The 21,028-nt window shown below is 40.6% G+C and overlaps 1 protein-coding gene across 1 annotated transcript; it reads left to right on the top strand.

Moving 5' to 3' along the window:
* Positions 1 to 12,471: 12,471 nt before the first annotated feature.
* On the top strand, positions 12,472 to 21,028 carry LOC119895258 (serine protease 33-like). The gene is made up of 4 exons (XM_038708244.1): positions 12,472 to 12,554; positions 14,373 to 14,393; positions 14,526 to 14,688; positions 18,666 to 21,028. The coding sequence occupies exons 1-4, from the start codon at positions 12,500 to 12,502 to the stop codon at positions 18,730 to 18,732; spliced, it is 306 nt and encodes a 101-aa protein (XP_038564172.1). The 5' UTR covers positions 12,472 to 12,499; the 3' UTR covers positions 18,733 to 21,028.

A 21,028-nucleotide genomic window follows, 5' to 3' on the forward strand; every position in this document is an offset into this window, starting at 1 on the left:
TAGTAATAGGAACAAAACTAACCTTTAAATATCTCTCAAAATCTTCTTAACAGAAAATTCACCACATGAAACTTGAACAACTTACAATAACACAGATACAGAACTATCTCCTGCCCAGACATACAAAGCCTGTTTTATGATCGCTCTTGGTAGCGATTAGGTAATTAAGCAGACTTTCCACTCAGCTCTGCTCTGACGATTCGCTATCAGTTTCAATGGCGCAGCTGGTCCTTCGGTGGCAATGACAGGAATCTGTGGGTCCAACAATAAAATGTGTTCTCACACAAGACAGGTAAAAAGAGAAAAAAACAAGCAGCTCGTCTGGCATGTTAAATGTGTATTCAGGAATACAAAGTTTACCGCTGAAAGTTATGCTTCTCCTGTCACTGCCGTCGCAGTTGTGGAAAGACATAGAGCTGTTTGTGCTGATCTCTTTTATTTTTCCAGAGCTAAGATGGCTGCACTCCCGGGGTTTCCTTCGCCTCCATGAAGGCTTGGCCAATAGAAACCCTTAGTTTGGTTTCAGCATGAAATTCACAGCTTAAGTGTGTATTAACTGTTCTGTTCTGTTCCAGGCCGCATGGCCAGGCATTTGGGCCTGTATCTCTTTGTCTTTAGGTCTGTGAGGTCCAACAGATTGTGTTGAATATAGTGCAAAACACATTCACACACTTGTAATAAAAAATGGGAAGTCATGGACAAAATGTCCACATTCACAAATCATTATGTACATGATATGCATTGAGAGTTGCACACCTGTGGAATAGTTTCTCACAATTTTTCCTGAAGCAAAGGTCTGGAACATCAAAACGACTAACTTGCGTTATCATTCAGGGCCATAACCATAGCGTATAGTTGTATCAACATGTTTTTAGTCAACAACTGAAATTTATTTCAACAATATTCAGTTTTCACATCAAACTGGAGGGATAATAAATACGAACTACTCTAATAATAAATTCTAAACTATGTAAAGTGCCTAATTTTTAGAAAAAATTAAATAAAAAGTGTAGCTTGAAGTGATGAAGCGCAGTCTTAACCAATTTTATAATAAACACTGGACACATCATAGCAAATGAACATCTGTAATGCCTCCTTCTCTCTTTCATTCCCTTCTACATAGCTACCACTTCCCTACTTTTTCTTGTTCAGTCAGAAACATGAGCTCTAGCTTGTCCTGACAGCTAGCATTGGAGATCTATGAGATATTCTGTTTTTAAAAAGCCTGTGGGAATCTGTACATTCTTGATTAAAATCTGTTGTGAAATCTATTTTCTCTTTCGCCTCCTTCCTCCGTGTGCGTTTCCAAAATGTCTCCGGTGTATCTCACTCGCAGACAAGGACTCGACTCGAATGCACAGATTTGATTGGCTGAGCGGCGTCACATGAGATTAGAGCACATCCGATTGGTCTGCGAGTTTCCTAGGCCGCTATACAGTACAGTAAATGCTAGAAAAGCTGCGCGGGTTAAAATGCGTCACGAGGCAGTAAGTCCCAATAATAAATCGGCTGTGCAATGGCGGTCCGGAGAGGACGGCGGCTGGGTCCGCCTATTAGTGACCTCTGCTTTATGGTATAAACCCCAAGGCATTAGTGAAAGAAATTTAAATTTTTTCCAGCATCTTAATTGGAGCCTGTTCTGCCATACTGTTTTAGATCATTTCAGCCCCAGTCCATCCCCAGCTCTAGCTCCAGTCCAGACACTCCTGATCTAACCCATGTGCCCTCAGTGTATATCAAAACATTACCGTAAAACTTTTATTTGCTAAATCACTGAATTGACCCTGCCTTTATTTTGGACAGGCATCCATATGGGACAGGCCTTTAATTCCTCTTGCACAAAACTGAAATTGGCTACTACGAAACTGTGTATTTATTTCAAACAGAATATTACTTTACTTTACTTTACAACAATTATATAATAATATCAAATACACGTCATTGATCTAGTGCCGGAAGATAGCTCATGTACTTTTATTTTGAAGACAGCAACGTAATGACTAAAACACGGTGCAGGATGAGAGAAGTGTGCTAGAAGTTAGAAGACAGAGAGCGATGGATTTTGCATGACAGAATTCACAAATTGGATTATTTTTTATGAAAAGCTGTGTTGATTCTTTTGATTGGTGGACCCTTACAGACTAAAGGAATATAAATAATCAAGGAACGGACACATTCGGACTTAATGAGCACTTCAAAGGTTACTGGAGTGGGCACTTTTCCCCCTTTCCATCTCTTGTACCATGCAGGTTATACCGGTAAATCTATAAGAATTAGACATTAATAACATTCACATTTTTTCCAAGGACCCCATTGAGCAGGTGAAGCTTGTCCGACAGGTTTTGCAGAGACTTCTGGAGAATTGTCTCTACACCAAGGCTGAGAAATGTGAGTTTCACGCCCAAACTGTCTCATTCCTATGTATGTAATCTCAGATGAACAGGGAAAGATGGACATGACTAATGTCCATGCTGTCCAAGAGTGGCCCTGCCCTGAGTCTAGGAAGCAGCTGCAGAGGTTTCATGGGTTTGAACATTTTTATAGGAGATTCTTTTGTAACTGCAGTCCAGTTGCTTAAACTCTGACCTCACTCACCTCTGTTAACAGACCCTTTACCTGGACCACAGAAAGAGAGAGAAAGCGCATTCCAGGGGGTTAAGGACCTGTTCATCTCTGCTCACATCCTCATCCAGCAGGATCCTACCCAATAGTTTGTGGTAAAGGTGGATGCCTCCAACATCAGGATTTGAACGGTCCTAGAGTGCTCTCCAAAGAACACATTGTCTGTCTTCCTGTGGCGCCATTGGTTGGATGGAGCCGAACACCTGTTCTTGGTTTGGAGAGATCATAAAAACCTGGAATATATCCAGACTGCCAAACGTTTCAATTTGGGCCTTGATCCCAAAACACCAAACCACACGCCTTATCACAAGTGATTCAGACAAGGCCCCTGATACCATTGTACCCCGTGTATTTGGTGCTGTCACTTAGAACATCGAGAAGGAGGTCCAAGAGGCATTTGAGGTCCAGCCCGACCCTGGGGCCTCTTTGGGCCCCATTCTGTCAGGGCTTCTGTGTTGACAACGTATTCTCATCTCAATGCGGCTGGTTGACATGCATAATATCAGTGACTTAGGTTTAAGTAGTAACATTTCTGATGGTTATGGTAAGGGTAGGGTCTTCGGGGGGCTGTCACACCTTTATCACCAATTAGCACTAGCCAACTAGCACTTCCAGTCTGTACGGGAACGCCCTAGACTAGCTGTGTCTCAATTCAGGGACCGCATCCTCGAAGGCTGCATTTGAAGACCGAATACGTCACAGTCGATGCGATTAGGCTGTCCCATTTCGAAGGCCCCTCAAATGCGGCTGACAAATGCAGCCTTCTTTTTGTCAGTTTGGAGGGTCCAACAGCTGGATCCTTCGCAGCCCCAGGTATCCCGACATTCATTGCGCGGCAGTTGAGTCCCCGGATTTCACCTATAAATGTAAGTATTGGATTTCAACTCACTTCAAAAGCCAACTACACATATGTAAAAATAACAAGAGGCATAAAAGTGCAATGTGTCGTTTAAAGAATAGTTTTGTGGAAGAAGTTAACGTGAGAAAAGTGATTAACTGGCGATCTAACGTTAAGTTAAAGTTACCTGAGGTTACTGATGTGCTAACGTTAACGTTAAATGCAAATCGTTTGGGCAAGTAACAACCTAAAAAATAAAGCCTTTAACGTCTTCACTTTAAATTGAAGAGGTTCAGAGTCAGACCTGCATCTTACCGAGATTGTCGTGATATTATACATCACTTATACTTAATATTAGTAGTACATGAAAATAACATGACCATGTAACGTTAGACTAATTTAACATTAGACGGGTTGTGAACCCTGCTTGGTTTTCACACCGTTAACGTTAGTAACGGTTACAAAAACCTTGGGATATAGAACATGATTAATGTAACTAGGTTATTTTGCGATTTATGCTGCTTACTGTTTGGTGATGTGAAGCATAAAACTTACTTGAACATGTCGTTTTGTTTTAGGGAGCAAGGAGCAAACTGCCCTCTTTATTAAATTGAGGGGGGAAAGCGACCACCTCTTCACCGGGGCAAAGTTTTCTGCCAACGTGGCTTGGAGATAATTAAAGTATCAATAGCCCTTTTGTAATATCTGCATTTAATCATCGTGTACTTAAAGTTACAGTTAAATGAGCCGCCATCCTATTCAAAGCCTTTAACGATAAGACAACCAGTAAATGGGGCAGCCCTTTGTTGTGTCTTCACACAATTGCCATGTACCGCAATTTCGCAACTGTGGGTCAAATAAAGGTTTTTCTTATCTTATCTTTATCTTTATTTCTTTTGTTTCTCTGTGATCAGGACAATTTTGGAGAAAATGGGCCTGTGGGGGAAGGTGACTTCCCTCCAAGCAAAAAAAAAGTGGGAGAATTTGAAAAAAAAATACAAAGTATGTATGTATGATTTGAAATTGATATATTCTGTATACATTTTTGTATAAATCGTTCACTGTGCAGCATAAAGGGAAATATAAACCGCATTCATCTTGCAACCCTGTTTTAATCTAATATATAATACATTTACCTTGTACATTGTATATTCATTTCATTCATTTTAGTCATGCACATTAATAAACACAGTTGCTGAAATTTGTTTTTCTGCTGTTGTTATTTACCATGATTGATTTCCTGTGCCTTAGGATTGCAAGTGTCCAGGGTCAGGAGGGGGGAAGCCCACTGCTGCAACTTGGCCCTGGTGTGTCCTCATGGATGAGGTGTTGGGACAGAGGCAATCCACCACCCCACCTGTCGTAATTGCCTCTATCCCTGAGGACACACCAGGGCCAAGTACTGGTAGCAGTGGGTGAACAGGAGGAGGAGGAGGAAGAGGAGGAGGAGGAGGAGGAGGAGAGCTAGCTGAGAAAGAGAAAGAGGGACAGAGAGGATGAGCTGCTTCAGCTACTGAAGGAAGACATGAGGTTACAGAGAGAGGCAGAGGAGAGGAGAGCACAGGAGAGCAGAGAGAGGATGGACAGGCTGTTCTCTCTACTAGAGAGACTGGCTGAAAAATAAATAAATCCTTAAATAATAATATATATAATATTTATTAATCAATTCAAATAAAATATTTGTTAAATAAATGATTTTATTTTCTGTGGTCTTTATAACTAATAGTATTTACAGCATATTTACAAAATTTATTCTGAGCAGGGAGACCCTGGTGATACTGCTGGACCTGGATGGGCTGCCACAATAAAGACCCTGGTCAGCAGGACATCATCTGGGGTGGTCTCCAGAGTGTGTTGCAGGTGTGGATGCATCTCTTCACTGTCCACCGCATCGTCCATCAGTGGGTTTGCAGGGCTGGTTCAATCGACGGCTGCCATGTCACTAAGATGTTTTAGTAAGAGGCAAGAATAATAGGCAGTGCTCACAAAATACTAATTCACAATCTTAATTTGACAAAATAAATCTACAAAATATTTCAACAGGCAAAATTGTTAGGATATGAATAGGAATTTACTGATCTTTTACTTGCCTGTTAAAAATATTGGCGGTCAGGGAGCACCTCCTTCAGGGCAGAAACCTCTGCAGACAGCTGGTCACGCCAGGGAGCAGCGCTGACCGTCTCCAAACTGTTCTCCCCCTCATCCTCTGCCTCGTCCTCCTCAGGCTCATCCTCTGGGGCCACAATATCACCAGCACCAAGGCAAATGTTGTGGAGGATGGCTGTTATGACCTGAAATGGTTAAAAATATATTTCAGTCAGAAAAAAAACCATTTATGCTTTTTGATGAATCTGTCTGGTGATTTACTTATTAGTACAGTAAAGAAAATACTCACGTGAGGTACAAAGGTGTGGTGCACCTCCAGCGCTTGCAGGAAGATGGCCCGGAAACTGGTCTTCATCATCCCAAAAGCACGCTCTATAATGGAGCGTGCCCTGGAGTGATGGCTGTTGAAGCGCTGGGCTCCCACACCTTGTGTTGGCCTCTTGTAGGGAGTGATGAGGGGGAGTGGGTGTTGGAGGCATGGGTACCCTCCGTCTGCAAGGATGAAATGCCCTGGAGGAGGGTAAAGTGAACTCCTGTAGTTCGTGGACCGACCCAGGCCAGCCCAAGTAGGTGTCAATGAAGCGGCCCTGATGGTCACAGACAGCCTGCAGGACGATGGATGGAAACAGTTTCCTGTTCCTGTAGCACTGACCATCAGGGCCGCTCGGTGGCTTGATGCTGACATGGCAGCCGTCGATTGCTCCAGCTGCTTTAAAAAAGGCTCTGTGTCTTGCCAGCCCTGCAAACCCACGGGATATCGGTTGTAACTCATCCTGGGTCTTCGGTAGGTGGATGACCTTGTGGCGAATGGCCACCACCTCCTCAGTGACTCTGGACGATGTGGTGGACAGTAGATCTAGGCATTGCAAACACTCTGGAGACCGTTATTCCGTCACACCTTACCGTTCTAGCAACAGGCCAATAGGATTGGAGTGATTTCATTCACGTTCAGACCTGCTTCGCCTAGAGGCGTTCCCATAGTGTCGTAACCGACGCAGTTCGAGTTCCCTCGAAGGGGAACAACTGTTATGAAGTGCAGAGAGCTTAGTTAGATAAGGCTTGTTCAATGCTGATCAATGACAAAAACACTGTCAATATTTTAATATTTCAGTAAGGTTAGGTTTTCTTTAAATATGAAAATTATGTTGTTAAAGTGAAATGGCAGTAGCAATAAACAACGTGGTTAACATCACTGTTAGCTTTAGGAAGCCCATAGTACCTAAATACATATAAAATGTAATGTTTCTTTGTTACTTTCCCCCACTATTTACCTGGCCAGGGTCCTCTCTCAGCCTGACATACATCATGCGGCGGCGCCGGCGGTGAAGTATCTCTAGTTCCTCTATTAAGAGGTTAATTATAATAGTTGCTAGGCGACAGGAGCGGCGCTTCCCCACGCATGGGTAAGGGCGGGGTCAGTTGATGACGCAATAGACAGTCCTCCGTAGACCAGACCGTCTCATTTAACAATGGTCGGTTCGGCCTTCTGCGGCCGCATGCCTTCGAAGGCCGCGAAGGCCACGCCTTTCGAAGGATGCGGTTCCTGAATTGAGACACAGCTACTGTCTCATAGAGACGCTTCCGGAAGCGTCTCCTAGAGACCCAGTCAAATAACTATGTTTTGTCACTTTTTCTGAAAGCGTTGGTATTGGACGCCCTGAGATGAGAATGGGCTTGTGTTGCTGTGGGCTTATGCTTTCAGATTGACATGTCACCCTGGTATCGCTTGTACCTCGGCTTTCCATGACACTGGGGGTGCGGCTTCCATTATGGAAGGTGCTGGATCCCATAGCACCAGATTTTGGACTCTGGCCTGGTCAAGGATTTCTGCCGGTTGCATCCTGAGAGGCCCAGGAGACCGGTGTTCGGTTCCCATGTGAGAAAAAAATTTTAAGAAAAAAAAAACATTCATTTTTGTTTTTTATTTAAGTTACCTACTTTGCTTGCTTGTTGTTTACATGGCTAAATTGTTTTAGCTACGTTGCTAATGTTAGCTGTGTTACGTTAGCTACGCTAACAAATGTAAGCAAAGTTTAAGTAGCTAGCTAGCTAACAATGTTAGCCCCCCGAAGAACCTTCCTCTAACATTAACAATCACAAAGGGTGTGTGCCTAAACCTAAGTAACTGATTGTATGCATGTCGACCGGTTAACCCTACAACTGTGCACAGCATGAAATCACACGCGAAAAGCTTAAAATACGTTGACATGGCACAATGTCCTTAAAAGTGGCGTGCTATTTATAGCCCATCCCATGATATCACGTTGGTTGTTACTGTATTATTGCACTGATGTTTTACTGTTTGCTGTTGTCCTTGTTCTGTATATTTTATAATTTTCAAGGTTTCAAAACATCTTGCCGAAGGACTGCAGTTGAAAATTTGCCAGCTGGCAAGCAGTGGCACGTTTACTGTAATGTTGATTAATGTGTGTTATCCTTATAAATACCTACAGTGAGGAAAATAAGTATTTGAACACCCTGCTATTTTGCAAGTTCTCCCACTTAGAAATCATGGAGGGGTCTGAAATTGTCATCGTAGGTGCATGTCCACTGTGAGAGACATAATCTAAAAAAAATAATCCAGAAATCACAATGTATGATTTTTTAACTATTTATTTGTATGATACAGCTGCAAATAAGTATTTGAACACCTGAGAAAATCAATGTTAATATTTGGTACAGTAGCCTTTGTTTGCAATTACAGAGGTCAAACGTTTCCTGTAGTTTTTCCCCAGGTTTGCACACACTGCAGGAGGGATTTTGGCCCACTCCTCCACACAGATCTTCTCTAGATCAGTCAGGTTTCTGGGCTGTCACTGAGAAACACACAGTTTGAGCTCCCTCCAAAGATTCCCTATTGGGTTTAGGTCTGGAGACTGGCTAGGCCACGCCAGAACCTTGATATGCTTCTTACAGAGCCACTGCTTGGTTATCCTGGCTGTATGCTTCGGGTCATTGTCATGTTGGAAGACCCAGCCTCGACCCATCTTCAATGCTCTAACTGAGGGAAGGAGGTTGTTCCCTAAAATCTCACAATACATGGCCCCGGTCATCCTCTCCTTAATACAGTGCAGTCGCCCTGTCCCATGTGCAGAGAAACACCCCCAAAGCATGATGCTCCCACCCCCATGCTTCACAGTAGGGATGGTGTTCTTGGGATGGTACTCATCATTCTTCTTCCTCCAAACACGGTTAGTGTAATTATGACCAAAAAGTTCTATTTTGGTCTCTTTTGACCACATGACTTTCTCCCATGACTCCTCTGGATCATCCAAATGGTCATTGGCAAACTGAAATTAAGAAAGGCTAGCCTTGTGGCCATTGTAGGCAAAAAATTTTACCATCACAATGGTGTTAAAAGTCGCATGCTTCTTGGGACGGACTACAAATCATCAACGTGCACTAACAGAACAGAGCAATTAACGCACTGTGGGAACAAAATCCAAAACAGGTTTAATACCTTCAAGGGCTTCTTGTGTAAGTGGCAGGTCAGCCATGTTCACTGGTGAATGTTTAATGATGGGGTGTGAAGAAGTATGACAGGAACTACCTCAACATTGCATGTGGATCTCTATATAAGAAGAGCAGTCAGCTGCATCTGGGTATGTACCCACTTCTTCGAATCTTTCTATTGTCATTCAGCAGGCTTAGCATGTGGACACAACCTGTCGAGTAACTGTGATTGAAAAAGTAGAAAGAGTTACAAAAACAGTTGCAGCCTCCCTTGTCCAGAAAACATGCTGTAAACACAATCTTTCTACAACCCTGTTTACTAAAAAGTTGGCACGCTGCAAATAGACAGATCGTTGTCAGCTAAGGGCGTCCGAAACCAATGATTTCAGGAGCTCGACAGTCACATCACATAATGTGGCAGGTGCCAGTACTTAACCCCCTCCTCCCCATGCACTATCCACAACCCGGAGGAGTAACTAGTATAAATTAAAGTAAAAAAAGGATAATGTTAGTATAATTTTACATATTGTCAGGTTACACTTGATTTGGATAGTCTGCTTACAGATGGAATATGTAACATTTAGAACAAATGTTTGTAACAGCTCATTAGTTGAGATTCAGCAATTGAAAAGCAACTGTTTCACAAATAAAATGGTTTTCTGATATTACACCACAGTGATTAAAGTTTGATTAGGGCTAATGTTAGCACATGCATTATAATTTCAGATAATAGAATAGATTAGGCTACAAGAAAATAAAATACAGCAGTGGGCTATGACAATTGACAGAAAATATAAAATAAGTACCTGTTAAGTAAATACTTAACAACCACATGCCCTCTTACATAAACCTCAGTATATAAAATATGCAATAATAAATAACACAACTCAGTGCACTTTCAACGTCATTTACCTTCAAACAGAGTTACAATTAATGTAAAACCTGTACCTTTTCTTGAGTAACAAAGTACTATATCACGGTGTGGCTTTATGCGCATTAGCATTACCATGAAATTTAATACAAAGTGGTCGACGATTGGTGCCCAGCACACAATTCCACTAGTGCCTAAATCAAACCATCTTATTAAAATATTTACAGGTGACTTGTACAGGAATATTTTACAAGATATGCATGCGTTTACCAACTACTTTACACAACAGTCACAGCACCATTAACAATGGAAAATTTCCAGGTTGTTCTCACGTAAACAAAAAGAAAGACTATGATACACTTGGCAAAACAACAATACAACTCAGTTTTACTTTAACTTGAACAATATTACCCTCAAAGAAAACAACACATAACATTTTACACAACTTTTAGAACTATGTCAAACCTAAGTGGAAAATCACATGTGAATAGATTTACCACCCAGCTACACTAGTATAAACAAATCACTCCACATTTGCTTTGTTCCATTACATCTTTTCTTGCAGACCAAAATCAACACTTTGACATAATACTGGTGGTACACAGGACAGTAATAATGGATTAGCTGGTGAAGAAACATGTGAAGCCATAACATTACATAACAATAGTACTTCTCAATGGACAATGTCAGCTGATTCGTATTATCCGGCAAGACAAAATCACAATGTATTTCACATGATTCGCAGTGATGTTTGTTAACCTGTCCAATAGGATGAAAGCCAACTCTGGGTCGTTTTTTTTGTATAAAACAAAGCAGAGGTCTTTCCATGACTCAAATGTCTTTTCGAGGTTGACAGTGTTCTCCTTGTTAATCTGATTCTCACTTTTTGTTTTTTAGCCGTACGTGGAGTCTGCGTTCACCTGGGACCCAGTCGTGTTATGTTGTTAGCTGCGGTGTTGTTGCTGTGTGTACGATTCAGGATCAATAGGCGAGGTGCTCCGGAGCGCAGAAAATCTGACCCGATTTCTTTGCACAGAATGCAGCATCATTACAAGGGACCAAGAAAGCAGGCGTGTGGTTCATATTTATGTGTGGTTACAACCTGTTCACAAATAAAATAAAATAAAGAAGTAGATTATTGATAAGTGATTTCCATTTTAAAAACTACATAAAGCCCCTTCAAGTTTTTTGGCTGTCTGACTAAACAATTGCACATTAACACGAAAAACATAGCAGCCCAGCATAAATCTACTTTGATTCAATGTTGTGAAACTATAAAATATGAACACTGGGGGTGAATACTTAGTAGAGTCACTGTCCTGTGTGTGAAAACACTCACCTCCCTGTCATTTAGCCATACATTTGTTATTTTTGGACACTTGTCTGTCTTGTTAAAATAAACATCTGAGCCTTTTACAAAGCCCTGCTGAGAGACATAATTGAAGTGATGGATGCACAGACATTTCTTTAAAATCCCTGACGTCTGGCCTTTATGTTGACTGTGTTTACTGGTTCATCTTGTTCCAAATCAAGTTCATTTGTTCTCAGGAAGCCTGAAGCTGTTTGACCAGTTCATTCCTGAGCAGGCAGCAGGAGTTCTCAGTGACTCGGTACAGCTGTCAGTTTAAATGGATGGAGATAAAAGGTACTTCATCTAAAAGAACAGATTTGTGATGTGTATTTTCTTCATATCCTCATGATGAATCCTATGGAAGAAATGAAACGTGTCATTATTTGTCATTATTTTATAACATCCGTGTATAGGGCCCTAACCAGCAGATTATGTAACAGTTGAAATTAGGTCCACCTCGTCCATCTACAACCTTAAAATGCTTTTTATTTTAAAACATCAATTATTGAAATAATAAAATATTAATAATAAGTACAACCCCATATTTTATGCAACAAAATTATCTGCATAATGAGTAATCACAATAAGTTGTGATAGATGAGCAAAAATACATACGTCACACTTGTAAGATGACAGGGGGTCGAGGTCTAACTACTGTATGTACAGTTAATGGTAGTTAGTTTAGTTCAGTGGTTTCCAACCGAGGGGTCAGGACCCTCCAAAGAGTCACCAGATAAATCAGAGGCGTCATGAGTTTATTAATGAGAGAGGAAAGAGGTTTTTTTTCTCTCATTTTTGACTTGAAGTGGATAATTGGACCAAAGTTTAGAGAGGAAATGTCTCGTGGAAGGGGTCAAAAGACAAAAAGGATAAATCTGTACCAACAAATTATATTTTTAAACTTTATCATGTTTGTTTTTAATGTAATGTAATTTTAATCTAAAAAGTTACTAGTTACTACAGGTGTTGAATAAATGTAAGAAGTACAAAAAGGTAATGATCCCTGTAAAATGTAGTACATTTGGAGTGGAATGTTTAAGATAGTATCAAATGGAAATACTCAAGTGAAGTGCCCAAATATTGTACTTTAGAAAAGTACTTGAGTAAATGTATTTTCCTTATAGAGATAGTGACACGTGTTGGGAGTGTCATTGGACAGGTGTGTTGGTGGTAGACGGAAGAGGAGGGAAGAAAAGAGAAGGAGGGGAGAAGAAGGTTATTTATGTTGATGCAGATCTGATGATATGGACTTGCAGTTATGGCTTTCTACAAAGTGATCTGTGTGGCAGCTCTGCTGACTCTCCTGACACAAGGTAAAGACACTCCTCCCTGTGCACACCTGAACCAATCACGTTCAATCATGTTTGAGATCCAATGACTGCTGTATGAGGAGGATCTTGACTATGCGTCTGTATGGGACGAGCTGGGAGAAAGGGTTGTTTTTATGGTTATAGTTGTGTAATTTGATCCTTAATAAACCAAAAAGAAACTTTCTTATTCGATTCAGTCTGTCCTTGTAGTAAAAGGTTTTGTAAGCTTACAAATTAAGAAATATTTGTGGATTTAGTTTAAGCGATTTAAGGAAATTTCTCTTTTCTATTCAGGGGTATGTGAGTAGATTAGAGAGACAGAAAGATCACAGCAACTTTAAACTGTTTGAAGGAATGTTTTTACGTCACTATACCAACACCATGTGTACTATAACTTTTCCCCATCATGGTGGAGATGTGTACAGTAAATGGGTTTCAGGTTAACATCTTGTTGCCACACCTTGTTGTTATTACCCTGATTGCAAAACTGATTCTGATGAAAAACTTTAAGAAGAAGGAAAGAGAAGAAGAACATCTGTTCACTCAACAGTTAGTCATCCAGGAGTGAGAAAATAACAACTCAGTCAGGGTGATTTCTTTAGATCAGAGCTTGCAAATCTCTGATGAACATTAACATTTACCAAAATCATTTAACCCAAACCTAACAGATGTAGGGTAATGTATTATACACATAGATGTTCTTTACTTTTCATATAATATGCAAATGTATAGTTTTCATTTGATGCACATTTTGTATTTCATATAAATAATACTTTTGAGTAAGTGTTTTTAATAAATTTACAGGGGATCATACAGCTAATAAATGAATGTCTTGATGACTTTAATGTATTGTAACGTTAAAGGCAAATTAGTTCTTGCTGTTATAAAGACCATTCAGGTCCCACATATTAGCTTCATCTATACTTAACATTTTAAGCCAAAACAGAAATCATTTACATATTTAGAGACCAAAAGAAATCTGGTTTTGATGGGTAAAATCTAAATAACAGACACTAAAATCATCAATGCCAGTAAATAATAATCAAAAACATGTAATTGATTTTTTGTTTTTGTTTTTTACAGTAAAGAGAAGACAGAAAATAAAATCAGACTCAAAACAGGGATGGGACAGTGATGCGTTATGGTTGTACACACCGTACTGCATGGTAGCGTCATGGTTGTTTATAAAACAACAACATTCTACAATAGTTTTCACAGGAGTACCACTCTTCATAAAGAGTAAACTGACCTTCATGTGTAAAATCAGTGGAGGGCCCCTTTAACTTCTGCTGCTGTCATGTTTTTGTGACATTAAGGCATCATCAGGGACTGGAGCAATAACAGTAGTAACAGTGAGGAAACTTATTAGTGGCAGCAATAAGATAAGCAGCAGCAGAACAAGATACGTTCATTTCAGCCTGTCCTCACTAGAAAAAATAGCCATAAAGGCCGATTGTTCAAGCAGCTGATTAAGACCCATATTTACAGTTATAGTTAGGCTGCGACCTCTAGTGGTCATAAGACGTAGCAAAGAAGGAAGTCAGCTGACACTCAAATGTTGGTGACTGAAACCTTTAGTGGTCTTAATGATCCTCTTATGTTAACTGAGTGGACATGGTTAAAAGTGTGTCACTTAACAAAAATCAAAAATATTTACTTAATAAATAAATTACAGATAACAGAATAACAGATGATCACAAAATTACAACCATGTAAATATCATATGTCAATGTGGAATTAGCCATATCAGTAAATATAAATACAATACTGTTGTTTCATAAGTGTTTTAGTTTTTTTTTATTGTTTGTTTTCTATTTTCAGAGTGTCACTCACAACTAAGCGGTAAGTTTCCTGTTCATCTGTCTTTTGGGACATTTTTAACACGTTTTTGGGATGTAAATGTTTATAGTTTCATTATTGTTAGTATTTGCTGTCAACCCCGTATTGCGCACTCTGTGTCTTTATTGTATTCAGTGTGTGGACAGCCAAAGCTCAACACCAAGATTGTTGGAGGACAGGTGGCCTCTGCAGGCAGCTGGCCCTGGCAGGCCAGTCTGCGAAACTCTGGGTCCCACTTCTGTGGAGGATCCCTCATTAACAATCAATGGGTGCTGACTGCTGCTCACTGCTTCTACAGGTAAGCAGTGAGGGTCGGTACGCGACAGACAATAACATCGTTATACAAAACAGGGCTGGAAACGTGCGTATGCCACTTCCCAAGCAAAGGTTGTGATCTATAAAAAACAAACAAAGAATGTGTGGTTGAACCATGTGTTCCCACATAAATAGGAGGAAAGAGAAACAGCGACTCACATGGCAGAAGGATGAAACGGTTTTAAATTAATAGGATAAGAAACACAAATGAAGATATCTCTTTCTACAAAAGAACCCCTCAAATATGTTGTACAGTTTAATTAGGAATCATATTAATTAATACTTGCATGCAGCTGAATTTATTCTCATAAATAAGGTGAACAGGAGGACGAATTACATTTAAATTGGTACTGTTTTCAGTGTGTCAGTCGAGAAAAATACGAGAGCATAGATTCATAAACTGTTTTCAGATGTTAGTTGCCTTTGTAAGCTAAACGCTGTGATGCGCTGCTTGTAAATACCTGTTATGGAAATATAACACTATTTTATTTTCATTTACAACAAGTTATATTTCTTTTAACTCATTGGCAGCCTCGTTAAGTTTGTATAGGGGAGACCGGGTATGGTTGTAACATAGGGAGAGTTGTAACAACACCAATTCCACCAATTAGAGATAAGATGGAGTTAGGTGATCATTTCAGTATTTACCTTCTTCCTCCACCATCAGGCATGGTGGTTATCAAGTCTGGAAACAGGTATATTCAGAATATATAGAGAAAAAAAATGATTTTGAGGTCAGAAGTATATTTTTTGACCAAGACTTTATTTTGTTTATTATCTATACTGTTGCAGATAAAATAGTTTGACTTATATTATATTGAAATATAGTTTCTTAGGCAACATGTGATGCATTTTTTTCCTTTCTAATTTTAAACCACTATGCTAAAACAGCTAGCTAAACATTGGCTGACAGGGGTGGCGTGGGTTGTAACACTTCTTCAAAAAGGGTTACAACCATTGCCTATTTTTTTTTATTTAACCTTTATTTAACCAGATGATCGCATTGAGATTTAAAACCTCTTTTTCAAGAGAGACCTGGCCAAAATGGCCGTATATTAACAGTGCACAAATATCAACACCAAGCACACGCACAACAAGGAACATTTAACAAGACCCTTAAGATACATAAACAAACAACATTCGACTTCTTAAAAATACAATTTATACATACCATAGGTTTAAAGGATTTAGTTATTTTAAAAGCAGTGACAACAATTTATGGCATCTATTTCCAAGTCTTTCATGCAGTGTTTAAATTCACCAAAAGAAACAAGATTTCGCAACTGCAAATCAGTCTGCATTGTGTTCCAGGTGGATGGCGCTGCATAATTAAAGGCCTTCAAACCAAACTCTGTACAGACCGTAGATACAGATAACAAATACAAGTTACCAGAGTGCAAATTATAGGAACTGATGTTGCGTGATACATAAGTGCAGAGATAAGAGGGAAGCATTTCCAGCATAGACTTGTAAATAAAAGTAAGCCAATGTATGTGCCTCCTCACTGATAATGAGGGCCAGTTTGTCATTTTGTACAAGGTACAATGAACCACAGCCGCCCTTATATAAATTCACAATATAAAAATATACAACAACAAAGATTAACAATTAACAACAAATATGTGCAATGTGCCAGGTTTGTGCATGATATGAATGAAATAGTATTTACATGTGCAGAGACATACAGTATGTATTATTTGGGGGGGTCATTGGGGGACCTGGACCTTGTTGATGAGTCTAGCTGCAGACGGGTAGAAGCTGTTTTTGTGGCAAGATGTTTTGGTCCTGATGGACCGCAGCCTCCTGCCAGAGGGGAGAGTCTGAAACAGTTTGTGTCCGGGGTGGGAGGAGTCAGCTGCAATCTTTCCTGCTCGCCTCAGAGTCCTGGAGGCGTACAGGTCCAGAAGAGAAGGAAGATTGCAGCCAATCACCTTCTCTGCAGGGTGAATGATGCGCTGCAGCCTGCCCTTGTCCCTGGCAGTGGCAGCAGAGTACCAGATGGTGATGGAGGAGGTGAGGATGGACTCAATGATGGCGGTGTAGAAGTGCACCATCATTATCTTTGGCAGGCTGAGCTTCTTCAGCTGCTTCTTGGTGAGGGAGGTGATGTCCAGCTCCCACTTGAGGTCCTGGGAGATGATGGTGCCCAGGAAGCGGAAGGAGTCCACAGTGGTGACTGGAGAGTTACACAGGATGATGGGGGAGGGTGGCGCTGGGCTCTTCCTGAAGTCTGTGACCATCTCCACTGTCTTCAGAGCGTTGAGCTCCAGACTGTTCTGGCTGCACCAGGTCACCAATAAAAGTATAAAAGGAGAAGAGAAGGGGGAAAGGCCTTTTCACACACAAAGCAATTTACGTGCCTTGTAATTTCATTGCGACAGGCATAGCAACAAGCAGGCATGCTTCCTTGAAACTGTCCCTGTTGTGCTCGTCTCACGCACACGCCCGCCCCTACCAAAGTTGAATTGACTTGAACTTTCTCTACGCGATGCGCAGCTCAAAAAGAATATGGATGAGAGACTAATCCTCGCCATCTGTTACTTCCCTGAAAGTGTTCAGTGTTCACTGAACAGTTATCGGGACATTAACATGAGGGCGTTTGCATGACTAGATTTATTCTTATCGCAGCTCCTTGCTAAACCTGTACTTTAATGCCCTGCGCCCTGCGCCCTGAGTCCCCGGCTCCTGAATGCCTCCTCCTTTTCCGACCTTAGCTGTTTGAGTTTGGCTGTTTTTCATTGTTATAACTCACCCTGGTGCATGTTGGTATGCAGGTGTCCTCACAGAAGCTGATGTAGGACGTCACAGCCCCTGGAAACTCATCCAGATTGTTGGTAGCAGTCCTGAAAACATCCCAGTCAATGCAATCCAAACACGCCTGAAGATCCTCCTCCGCTTCACTGGTCCACTTCTTTCATGTCCTCACTACAGGTTTACAGAGGTTTGGTTTTTGCCTGTAAGCAGGAATCAGGTAGATCATGACGTGATCAGAGTGTCCCAGTGGAGCACGTGTGACGGCGTGATAGGCACAGCTAACTATGGTGTAGCAGTGATCCAAAGTGTTCCCCTCTCTGGTTGGACACTTTAAAAACTGTATTTGGGGAGTTCTTGGCTGAGGTTTTCCTGTGAATGAAGCAAACTCATGGGGGAGTAAAACTTACAGTTTATGATAAGAAATTCCAGATTAGGAGAACATTGCTGGTGAATCACTGTAACGTCGCTACACCAGCCATTGTTAATATAAAAACAGACACCTCCACCTTTTCTTTTGCTGGAGAGCTCTGTGTCACGGTCGGCTCTGATGAGTTGGAAGCCTGCCAGCTGCAGCCACGTCACGTGACACAACCACGTCTCCGTGAAGCACAGAACAAAAGATGAATAAAAGTCTCTGTTTTTCCCCACCAGAAGCTGAAGTTCATCCAGTTTGTTACATAATCTTCCACGTCCGCATCGCGATGCATGTAAGAATCGATTACTTCTCCCACCCCTAGTCAGTATTTGGTTTAAAAAAAAATCAAAGTCATGTATAATTCCATTATTCCACACTCATTACAATTTAATACACTATATATGTTAATTTAACATGTTGTTTGATGGAAATTTGTATTAATTAATGAAAGCAGTATGTCAGAAGCGACATCGTTCAACTGCACTAGACATTATAACATAGTATATGTTTAAGACTAGCCAGTAACAGTTTTAGAGAAGATTTTAAATATTTACAAATAATTAATGGATTAGTACTGATTTTATCTATAATGGCATTGTAAAACTGCTGGCATGCTCCTTTAGGTTCAAGTAGTAAGAATATTTGCTTGATTCATAGAGCAACACCTGGCAGGATCTGAGATTTGCCACAGACCTGATGTTTTAACTAAATAGTCCATCTTGTGTGAAACCATTCTAAACCAAATTTCACTACTTTGTGTTGTTTACTAAACTGAATTTGTGTCTCTTCAGTGTCCCTTCCTTTCCCGGGAAACCTGATGGAGGTGCAGTTGCCGATTGTGGGGAACAGACCGTGTAGCTGTAAGTACGGAGTGGGTTTGATCACAAGCAACATGATGTGCGCTGGGTTAAGTGCTGGAGGGAAGGACTCCTGTCAGGTGATCATGATTTTTATGCCTGTATTTGTGTCATATTTTCAATGAAATCACTTATTAATAAATCACTTTTTTACTATGGGCTCTAACCTCACTTAGAAATGAACCCCATACCTGTTTTGTCTGTTGCTTGCAACAGCCACTATTCTGCTTCTGATGAAGATATTGGGTCGGGATGTAGCCCTGTGTGTGCTCCTGAGCCTGCTGCCAACTACAGCGACAACTCCTCAAAATACAGTCCACTAACACCACAAATCACACTGCCTTATTTTCCAGGATTGTGCCAGTGTCTGCTGTCTGAAAGGCAACATTACGGAGCTGAAAAGGGGGTTTGATTTAATCTGCCTCTGTGCTGTGCTGCTCTGTCTGTCTGAAAAGCCACAGCCGGTATGCCAATGTTTCCGCGTTTATTGTGGTATCTCTGTATAAAAGCGTTTCAGTAGCATGACTGCACCCGGCTGCGCCAACAAAAAGCTGTGTGGAGAGTGTTTGTCTGACTTCAACAACTCAATTAAATTCAAAAAACCTTTATTAATCCCATGACGGGGAAATTCATAGTGTTACAGTAGCAGCAGGGCAAAGTGTGAAAGTATGAGAAGACACACAGGTAACAAACAAATAAATATAAGTAAGGGGAGTAGTTATGATTGTAAAGTCTGTGGTGGTCTCCCACCATCACTGGATTTCCTTATCAGCCTGTCAAGTCTCCTCCTATCTACCACCACAATGCCATTGTCCCAGCAGACCATCCATCCATCTGGAGCCAATCCCAGCTGGCATCGGCCGAAAGGCGGGGTACACAGGTCGCCAGTCCATCGCAGGGCGACACCCACATATAGACAAACAACCAACCTCATCGGCTCATCTGCTGCTGTGAAAATGGAATTGCAGGTGAAAAACCAAACGCGAGTTCTTTTAAATAAAAGTGCTCCCAAATAAAGTCAGAGCAGATAGAGAGAGACAGACAGGTGGAGGTGTGTGTCTGACAGGAAACCAAGGTGAGGAGATTAGTGTAGTTTGTGATTAAACACAAAAAGAAACTGGAGAATTAAGAAGAATTAAGAAGAATTAAAATGGTGTGCAATTTATTTTTATTTTATTTATTTTGAAAATGATAATGTTAGTTTATCATCAATGTTTCATTATGACCAATTTAGACCAGTGAGAACAGCTAACATTTATACTGCTGCTGATAGGGATCCTAATAAAAATAGATTTTTCCAATAAATAGTTACAAAAATGTTTGTGTATGCTGTCAGTTATAATCGGCCAAAATTAGAATCGGCAGGTCAGACCTTTTAAAAAATCAGTAACTGGAATCAGCCAGGAAAAATGTAATCTGTGCATCTCTTACTACAGTGATACTCCTGTGTGTGAACCGATATTTAGGATAATATGGCCGCGTGGTGATCCTATGAACTTAAGTCACACTTAAACAACTATTACTTTGTGTTGTTGGCCAGAAAAATAGTAGTAAGAATTCTCTCTGTGTACACGTATCCTATACAAGTACAATTTTGGCTGTATTATTTGTGTCCCCCTCAAAAATTTCTCTTGAGAAATTTTATGATTATTGTCCCCCCCTACTGTTAGCTGAGATTTATGTCCATGAAATAAGGAAAGGATTGTGACTGCTTGATTGTGATTAAATTAGTACACCTGAAAGTCTCATTTTCCATAGCGTCACTGATGGCTATATGGGTTTTTCACATTCCCTGTTAGCTTCTTATCAAAACAATATGGTTACAGTTCTTATATGCAACAGGATGTCGCATGGTTGCAACGTAATTATTGGGCCTACATGGAACCCTCCATGCAGGTTTTGGTCGGCTTCACTGTTCCCTCTCTCACTTACATCATCATCATCATCATAATGCCCTCGGAGTGCAGTTCCCGACCTCTCTTAAGCCTTGAAGAATAGGTGACCCTGATTGGCAAAGAGGGAAATCCACTAACTGCTCTCAATAATTCTTGAGGAATCAGTCCCCACATCTTGTGTCTCTTATCAACCCAGAGGAATGTCGACACTGAGCCGAATGAATGAATGGGAATAAAGAAAATGAAAGAGCAGCACATACGTATAAATGAAAGGCTGCTATAATAGGTCATCAAAATTAAAGACATACACAGAAAATGTATTTTATGTGTGTCCTTTTCTCCAGTACATAGCCTGCATTAAACAGTTGAACTTCAAAAGTATGAATGCAGCAGCTATAGCCA

This window comes from Micropterus salmoides, unplaced genomic scaffold (assembly GCF_014851395.1).
Source record: "Micropterus salmoides isolate LMB-PRFRI ecotype aquatic unplaced genomic scaffold, ASM1485139v1 Ms_hic_scaffold_10, whole genome shotgun sequence".
Classification (NCBI taxonomy): Eukaryota; Metazoa; Chordata; class Actinopteri; order Centrarchiformes; family Centrarchidae; genus Micropterus; species Micropterus salmoides.